The following is a 9,725-nucleotide window of genomic DNA, read 5'->3' on the forward strand; positions in this document are numbered from 1 at the left end:
GCTGATTGGAAATAAACGATTGCAAAACAGTGTCTGTTTTTGTTGGAAGCCAAGTAATAGTACTCACATTTAACAGGAGAAGGTTGCAAAGACAAAAAAATAAAATAAATTATTCAATTACCATTATTGCTAGTTCTGATTTCCATACTCAACCACAATGAAATTGATTTCATTTGTTTTCAATCTGAACTGGAGCTCCAGCACGGCCACTGTCCATACCATGGGTATTTCCCTTGCAGCATTACTTGCCATGGCAAATAATAACAAAAGTGTATAAAGTTACAAAAGTCATGACTATCATTTTCCCTTTCAGCAGAAAACCTTCAATGCAAAAGGTATAGGGGAAGGGGACATCTCACTACTAAGATAATATATTGTACCAGTGAGTACCATGGACTTACAGTACCTAACCCCTGCCAACCTAGTAGAGTAATGCCGAGATGAGGGGAAATAAATGTTTCCCACAGGAAGGAATATAGGACATGTTATATTCAGTTTCTTCTAGATCTCCCCAAGCATAGTATGCAGCTGCTTTAGCCACCATGACAAGTAGCAATAAACAATCTGCTCAAGGGAACTCTGAGGGTCAAGAAGTATCTGTGGGAGGAAAGGAACTGTTGATATTTCAGGTCAGAATCCTAACACAGGGTTTCCACAATTCCTTTCCTCCCACAATTGCTGTTCGACCCACTGAATTCCCCCGGCAGATTGTTGCTCCAGATTTCAGCATCTGCAGGGTTTTTTTTGTGTCACTGTGACAACTAGCTTGGTTTGCAAGAAGCACGCGAGACATGGGGGTGAGAGAAAGAAAAATAGCCCAAAAAAATCATTCCCTCAAGTTTAACATACATTTTCCTTACCAGTTGATGAAATAACAGTGAACAGCTCCTGCAAGGATGGAATCATAGCTGCAGTTTGTGTCTGCCAGATTCTTTGCAACAACCCGCTTACTTTGTTTACTTCATCCAGGAATTCCACAATTTCATCTTCTTCTTGTGATTTACATTGGAACTGCCCTATACTTCTAACAAGTTGCTGGCAAAACACCACTTGGAACTTTCCACTAGGAATGCACCGAGGATATTGAATAAGAATTTTACTAATGCAAGCACACAGCTTTGATCCAGGCTTCTCACACACTAGTCGGAGAAGCTCAACCTGAAGGGCATGAAATACTTCATCAGAAGATGGATTATCCTGAATATATTTTAATCCTAGCTGAATGTACTCCAAAATGTCAATGCTTCCTTTGCTCAATGTTCCATAACCATCTTGCATAAGCTTTAAGATAAATTGCACAGTTAAAAAGTTCTCAAAGTCTGAAGAGTGGTTCAGGGCAAAAGCTTCTAGAACCTCCTTACCCACATCCTTTTGGAATTGTGTATCACTCAACAGAATGAACTTTGTAGACAACTCAAACATGGCTATGCACTGTTTACTGTTGAGAGGTTCTTTTGCTGCTTCTAAAATACGTCTTACAAGAATATACTTTACAGACATCGGATGGCAGGACAACATCAGAGCTTCCAAAATCTTGTCCATGTCTTCTCAATCCTAAAACAAAAAGTCCATATTAATTCTAATTTCACTTCATTACAAAATTTTGAGGATACCCACTCATTTCAAAGTGTCCTTTCAACAGTCGGCCAAGATCCTGATTTTGTGATGTGCAGTGTGCTAACATTGGTAACAGTAATACAAACATACCATGCCATAGCACATATTTGATGGCTTTGAAATCGAAAGCCACGAAGTTGATGAATAGTTATGGTGTTTATTCAATCAGATTCAATGCTGTATTTATTAATATCCTGGAGTGGATGTGTATTCCTTATCCAGGGCTGCCACAAATACAATAACCTCCTGTATTGTGAACATGAAAAGTTAACCCCAAGATGATTTTAAATTTTGTATATAAGATGTATTATCAAAAAGTGGTCATTTTAAAAATCACATTACTCCAAACTTTTTTTTTTGTTAAAGGAGATTAGCCACAAGGATTAATCTGGGATGTTCAATTGTTAATATAATGAAATTGGTGATCTACACTAGTCTGGAAAATCAGATTACATGCTATCCAGGGAGACAGACCTATCTGGATTCATAATTGGCTTGAGGTAACAGAGGCTGATGGTGAAAAGCTGTTTCACAGAGTGGAGCTCCGTGACCAGTGTCTGCAACAGAATTAGTGTTAGGATTTCTGCTATTTATTAATTATATAATGATTTAGATGGAAATGAACAAAACAGAATTTTGTAGTTTGTAGGTAATGCTAAAATAAATGGCTTTGTAGATAACAAAATGTTAGCAATAATTAGTGGAATCTTAATCAGAAAGGCAAGAGAGCCAAAGACTGACGAATGGCTTTCAATGCAGATAAGAGAAAGGTATTGCATCTCAAGAAGTCAAAACAAGATACGACTTGTACAGTGAGTGGTAGAGCCCTGGGAAGTGTTATAGAACAGAAGGACTTAGAAATCCAAATACATATTCACCGAGTCACAGGTAGGCAGAGTGGAGAAGAATGCGTTTGGCACATGGGTCTTCATCTGCCAGGGCACAGCGTACAATAATTGGGACATTATGTTGCCATTGTGCAAGGTGTTAGCACGGCTGAACTTCTAGTACTGTGTATAATTTTGGTTACCCCATCATAGGAAAAACATTGTTAAGCTGGAAAAGGCACAAAGATTTGAAAACACTGCCAGGTCTTAACAGCTTGAGTTATAAGAACAGGTTGTACAAACTAAGACTTTATTTAGTTGAGTGTAGAAGATAGGGGATGACCTCAGAAGTATATAAAATCATGAGCAACACAGTTAGGGCAGATGCATGTAGTCTCTTCCCAAGGTAAGCAAACTAAAAACTTTCTTCAGAAGGCGGAGTGGTTATGGAACAAATGCCAAAAAAAGTCACTGAGGCAGGTACAATAAAACATTTGGATAGGTGAATGGATAGGAATGGTTTAGAGAGATATGGGCCAAGCGCAGACAAAAATCATACTAATGTAGGTGAAAACTTTGGTCAGCAAGGACGTTGGGTCAAAAAGCCCATTTTCAAAGCAATTCAATTAAGCAAATCTCTTGCCATTCAATAAGATAAACCACTAATCCCACTTCCTGTAGAAGGGAAAAGGATTAAATATTTACCCGTTTTCTTCAACCAAGGTGTTTTACACTTCAATCACACCAAGGTTCCTGAACAACAAATACTCAATTTTCTACACACCTTCCACGGAAAATTATAAGTTGAGATCATCCTGCAAATAGACAAAATAAAACTTTTAGCAACAGGTCAAACTATTGTACCAGCTATGGTCTAATTCAGTGACACTATCAAGGAAAGTAAATTGTCCACCACTTCAACTTAAAATAATAGCTCAAAACAACAATTTGTATTTATACAGCAAAATAATAAAATTTATTATCATAAAATGGGATAAGGAGCAGAAAAGGAAACCAAACAAGAGCAAAAATAATAGAGATGACACTGCAAGTAGAGCTGAGTTTTTAAACTGTAGATGGGGTTAGACTTAACAAGGCATAGACAGTAGGAGAGAGTGTTACAACAAGCAGGGCACATTAAGTGTGATGGTCAGTGCTGGAGAACAGAATTAAAACATGCAATTGGCTAAAATATTGTCCTCTTGGAACATACACATTGAATGGAAAATAATTAGAACCAGGAGACCACAAGACTTTTGGACTTTTGGTGTAACCCAGTAGTTACAAGACTTTTCGACAAGGGAGTTTTTTTTTTAAATACACAGAAACTTTAACAATGAATGCTAATGACCAACACAGACAGTAACCACATCTGAGGGTTAATCAAAAACCATTTGATAAAGTAATTCCAAAAATAATAAATAATTTTGTTGCTTTGTCTATGTCAAGCATGTCAACCTATTGAATTATTGCATAAACCAGCTGTATTCATTACATCTGAAACACAAGGCACTTGCAACTCAGTGCATTATCCAAGGGAAAAAAGCAACTGTCATATTGCAATACTTGAGAGTAATTTTAAACAAAACTAAGGAGGGGGAGGAGAAGAAGGCGCACGCGGCCACTCCGAATTGATATATTTGTGAAGTAGGATGCTGTGCACAATCCTGATTTGATGGAGACAGCTGTGAGAAGCACGGAGGAACACCTGGAGAAACTTCTGAAATGCCCGCTTCGCTGCCGCTGCTACTGTGTGATCGAGAATCTCCAGAGGGGAAGGCCCCAAATCCTCGGCTTTGCCTATTGCCTGTTGCTGGGGCCGGGGTCGAAGCGCTCGGCAGAGATGGTGCTCGGTGTCGGAGAGCTGGTTGGAGGCGCAAAGTTTTTGGACGGAGTCGTACTGTGGTCGGGTGCTTCCAGGATGCTGCATCGGCAAGTTTGCAGCGCTGGAAGCTCATGGCAGGAAGAGTTTTCTTCCTTCAACCGTCTGCATGAGATGATGGGACTTTCGAGAGACTTTGAGATTTTTTTTTTTAATGTGCCCATGGTCTGTTCTTTTATCAAATTATGGTATTGCGTGCACTGTTGTAACTATATGTTATAATTATGTGGGTTTTGTCAGTTTTTTTAGTCTTGGTTTGTCTTGTGTTTCTGTGATATCATTCTGGAGGAACAAATTGTATCATTTTTTAATGCATGCATTACTAAATGACAATAAAAGAGGACTGCATGTCCTCATATTCTAATAAAAGAGGACTGCGTGTCCTCATAATCTAATCATAGCATTGTTCGAAAAGAATATCAACAGCATAGCTGTACAGCAGGTAGTGCTAATGCCTCAGAGCTCCAGTGACCAGGTTTTGATCTGAACCTCCATTGCTGCATAGAGTTTACATGTTCTCACTGTAATGGTACCGGTAGCCATTGTACATCCCAGTTTCCTCCAACGTGATCAAGATATGCTTACTGGAAATCATCTTTAGTGTTAGTGGGTGTATGTATTAGAGAGAATAGCTTGCAAGGAAACATGCAATAGAAGGGGATTGACAAAATTGAGCATAAGCTAGCTCTCAGCAGTGGACTCCTGCCATTAAGACAAGAAATGAGAATCAGAAAATGACGGCAAGTTAAAGTTAAAGATAGAACCAGCCAATGCCAAAACTTAAAATCATTGATTCAGTTGTAAATATATTCAGCATTATGTTATACTTTCAAATAGGAATCCAAAAAAATCCTGTGCTTCAAGGATGTTCAAAGCCCCCTTGAAAAATACATCCCGACTGTCTCAGGTATCCCTGACCCATAACTAACCAAAATGGAGAAAAGCATCTGAACTGGTATTGAGAATCTTAAGATTCCCTTTCACAAGCATGCAACAAACTAGTTAAAGTGGCACAAGAAACATACCATCAGTTACAAACTGCAGCAAAATTTGCAGATCCCATACAGGCCTTATGAATCACCGCAGAATCCAGAGAACGAGTAGAAGCAACTCATTTTCATGCTGGAAATAGCTAACACTTTAGGACAGAGTGCAAAGAAAAAGAACTACTCTAGTTTAATTTGTAACTTAAGTGCAAGAACAAAAGGAATAATGAGTTAGAGTTTATGGACCACCAAGAAGTCACATGGCAGAGGGGAAAGAGCTGTTCATAAATTGTTGTGTGGGTCTTCAGGCTCTTGTACCTTCTCCTTGATGATAGTAATATGAGGAGGGCATGTCCCAGTGATGAATGTCACCTTCTTGAAAGTGTCCTTTATAATGAGGAGGGCCATGCCCATGGAGCTCTCGGAGTCTACAACTTTCTGCAGCCATTTGCAATCCTTTGCAGTAGAGCCTCTATACAAGGATGTGATTAGAGTCAGAATCAGGTTTAATGCCATTACTTTGGATTCATCAGCTGCATGCCGGGGGGGGGGGGGGGAGGCAGGGTCTTGCACTCCACATTGTACTGCCCTGGCTGGCGCATCAAGTAGACAGCTGTGATCCAAACCCAGGATTTACCCTTACCAACAGAGGGCCTCGAAGACCTGCTGTAGCAATCGGCAAACTGCAGAAGGTGCAGATCCTTGCTCAGGCAGGAGTTAATTCTGGACATACCCAGCCTTGAAGTACTTCACGACAGTTGAGGTGAGAGTGACTAAGAGATAGCCAACTGAGGCATTTCACTCTGCTCCTCTTGGGTACCAGTATGATTGCTGCTCAGTATGATAGGGACAAATTCACAGGCACTGAAGGGCAATCCAAGACCACAATTAGATAACAAGTAGTTATCAAATGAAGGAAATTGCATTAAAATGATAGTAACATCAACAACAGTGTTAGAAACCATAAGCAAGCCAAGAAGTATAATAATTACAAGTGTCCCAAATGATTTTATTAATTCTTTCCATATAGGGGCAGGCATTCAGACCACAGTAGAGAGAGGTTGAAGACGTCCAGCAAAGTAGACATCTGGGGCCTGACACCTTGCAAAGGTTTAGTAACAGAGGATGTTCTGACATTAATTTCTAAGACACAGGATCACTGGGTGCTTGTGGATTTGCAGTTGTCATGGTGTCCTTCTTTTCAAGTGTGCATAAAAGCCACTGAATTATTGGGCAGTGAGGCACCATTGTCATTTATGCTGTTAGTTTCAATTTATAGGAAATAATAGCACGTAAATCCTGCCACAGTTGTGCATCCAATTGTTTCACTAACTTCATACAAAATTACCTTTGTTCTCATGATGACCTTCTCCAAGTTAAACCCAAATTTCTCAAAAGATTCTGGCATTCCAGTCTTGAAGATCACTGACCTTAGCATACTGCTTTATCTGGGAATTCTGGTTTGAGAGAACTCAGTATATTCTCAAAAGGCACATAATCACACACTGAAGTCTTGAAGTTGGTGACAAGACCATTCAGTAATCAGCAAACAAAACGTTCTGAGTCGGAGCGAAGATAAAAGAACATGACCTGAAGCGTTTTAAGGAGTGTCTTAAAGATGGAAGGAGAGGTACAGGGAGAGAAAGTCTGCAGACAGATTCACAGACACTAAAGGGTAATCACAAGACTAGAATTAGATCACTAGTCATCAGATGGAGGAAATTGCATTAAAATGATAGCAGCATCAACAACACTGTCAGGAACTGTAAGCAAGTCAATGGGTTAAAAAACTACAACTATAAATGTCTTTCTATATAGGGGCTGGCATTCTTGAAAATATTAGAAATACTGGGCAAGGCAAACAGCATCTATGAAGGCTAACTTTTTTTTCCCCTCTCCGATTAAAGTTGGAAGTGAAAAATAACATGGACACAAACTTGAGAGGCTACATCCCATTGGATAGCTTCGCTTAAGGAGTGACTGATGATGAGGGAATAGATTGTAAGGGTAGATGCGTTACCATTTTCATGAGGATTTTTGATGGGTGACACTTAAAGGAAAATCTAAAATCAAAAGGGCTAAAAACAACTGCGAGACTAACGGCGTTGTCTTGATGCCGAAATTACTATCATATTGATGAACTAATTCTGATTTTAACATTTCACGGGGCCTTTTTTTAAATGAAAGTTTAAATTTAATCTGAAGTATGACTGTGCTGTCCCCGCAGCATTCCGACGACATCTCCGCACCTGGTTAAGCAGTACAGTACCTTCACGACCGAGTGACCGGCCACTCTGTCCGGGCCATTCGCTCCCTCCTCGCCCATCCAGAACCGCCAGTCACCCTCACCCCACCGCGCCTGCAAGCCTCTCACCTTCAACCAGTTATCTGACGGACACGGCAAGGGAACGACATTAAACTTAAAGATCTCTACCACCAACCACAACTACCGGACCATTCCTGCTCTCGGTCCGATTTTAAAAACGCAGTTAAAGTCATTCAGCGCGCACGCGCGCTCATCGAGCCACAGAAACACCCGCCCTTCTGTCCTCCCCAGTAGCCAATCAGACCGCGGCTAAATCTCCCACTGACCAATCAATAGGGGGCAGGGAAAAAACAGCTGCATTCTCCACACCTGCTGCACGCAGGGTAACGCTCTGGCAGCAGCTATTGCTTTTCAGCAGTTGTGCTTTAAGCAGCTCTATGGATCTTATACTCCGGGAGCGTTAATTGTAAATCAAAAACAAAATATAATCCTGGAAAACTGAAATAAAGACAAAAAATGCTGGAAACGATCAGCTGGGGAGTGAAACAGAGAGGCAGAAGTTCCAACGGACGACTACTCTTTCGGAACACCTGAGTTCCATCCATACTCTGAGTTTACATCAACCTGATACTTTAATTTTCCATCCCTCCAACCTACCTGTCCAAGGCTTCATGCACTGTTTAAACGAGACCTCAAAGACTATCATTCAAGTCTTTATGCATATTTAAGGCAGAGGCTGGTAGATTCTTGATAGGTCAGGGCATGAAAGGACACTGGGAGAAGGCACAGAGAGGGAAGTTGGATCGGGCATGATGAAATGGCGGAGCCGACTCGATGGACCAAATGGCCTAATTCTGCTCCTATATCTTATGGTCTTATGAAGTAGCATTTACATCCACTGTAATGAAGTGCTCTGAGAGGTTGATCATGAATGTTGTGTCTGTACACAACTACGTATTAATTAAATAGAAGCACGCACCCGAGAGATGGCTTTAACTGGTGTATTCTCATTGCTGATGTGTGTGTGAGAGAGAGGGAGTTCTGTCAAACAATAATGTTCTTGTCGCACCTCTGGAGCTGTGGAGTGGCATGTTCTTGGTTTACAGTGTCACTTTGCTGTCAGTGAGAGTTCTTGCAGCTATCCGACTGGGTGTCCATTTGTCTTCTCGGTAATCACGTGCTAGGATTTCCTCTGTATTCTGTATTTCCCTCCATAGATCTGATTTCAGGAGGTCTGTGTGAGATCTCAGGTTCCTGTTCATGAACAGAATTTGTCATTGCGTGAACAGAGTTCCGAATCCGATACACAAACAGGAAGTTGTCCACCCTGTGCTTGAAGGTTTGGATAAACCTTTCAGCCAGCCCGTTCATTGATGGGTGGTGAGGAGCTGACTTGAAATGTCTGATGCCATTTTTCTACAGCATAAGGGCCTGGACTAAGGGTCTCTCAGTTGATCTGTGCACAGTTGTGTTCTGCGCTCCTCAGTGATCTTGAAGAAAATGCAAATGGGCATTCAGATCCATCTTTCATAATCTGTAACAAAACGGCTCCAATGCCATAACGGAATACATTGCATGCCAGTCTGATGGGCAGAGATGGTTCATAATAGGTGAGCAGCTTATTGCATGTTATTAGTCTTTTTGTTTCCTTGAATGCTCTTTCACATCTTTCTGACCATTCTCATTTTGCTCCTGTCTGTAACAGTGCGTTAATGGATGCAGCACTGTAGCAATGTTTGGGAGAAACCGGTGATAGCAGTTTACAAGGCCCACGTATGACCTGAGTTGTGACACATTTTCCAGTTTGGGTCCCTGTAGCACTGCTTCAGTCTACTCTTGTGACTTATATAAGCTATGCTTGTTAATGACATCAACACACACAAAGTACTAGTGGAATGCAGCAGGCCAGACAGCATCCATAGGAAAAAACACAGTCGACGTTTCGGGCTGAGATCTTTTGTCAGGACTAACTGAAAGAAGAGATAGTTAGAGATTTGAAAGTGGGAGTGGGAGGAGGAGATCTGAAATGATAGGAGAAGACAGGAGGAGGAGGGATGGAGCTAAGAGCTGGAAAGTTGATTGGCAAAAGGGATGCAAGGCTGGAGAAGGGAGAGGATCATGGGATGGGAGGCCCAGGGAGAGAGAAG

At 41.1% G+C, this 9,725-nt stretch overlaps 1 protein-coding gene across 2 annotated transcripts in view; it reads right to left on the reverse strand.

Annotated features, from left to right (window-relative positions):
• The window catches only part of LOC134349515 (ubiquitin carboxyl-terminal hydrolase 35-like), a 43,204-nt gene extending 35,387 nt beyond the window's left edge, over positions 1 to 7,817 (reverse strand). Inside the window, exons 1-3 of one of the 2 annotated variants that reach the window (XM_063053969.1) lie at positions 7,687 to 7,817; positions 3,150 to 3,259; positions 1,362 to 1,554 (exon numbers count right to left, since the gene is read on the reverse strand). In XM_063053969.1, the coding sequence (XP_062910039.1) occupies positions 1,362 to 1,542 (181 nt within the window). In that variant the 5' untranslated portion in view covers positions 1,543 to 1,554; positions 3,150 to 3,259; positions 7,687 to 7,817. Of the gene's footprint in view, positions 1 to 860; positions 1,555 to 3,149; positions 3,260 to 7,686 lie in introns of both variants that reach the window. The other variant, XM_063053968.1, reaches the window with a different exon arrangement.
• Positions 7,818 to 9,725: the final 1,908 nt, after the last annotated feature.

This window comes from Mobula hypostoma, chromosome 7 (genome assembly GCF_963921235.1).
Source record: "Mobula hypostoma chromosome 7, sMobHyp1.1, whole genome shotgun sequence".
NCBI lineage: Eukaryota > Metazoa > Chordata > Chondrichthyes > Myliobatiformes > Myliobatidae > Mobula > Mobula hypostoma.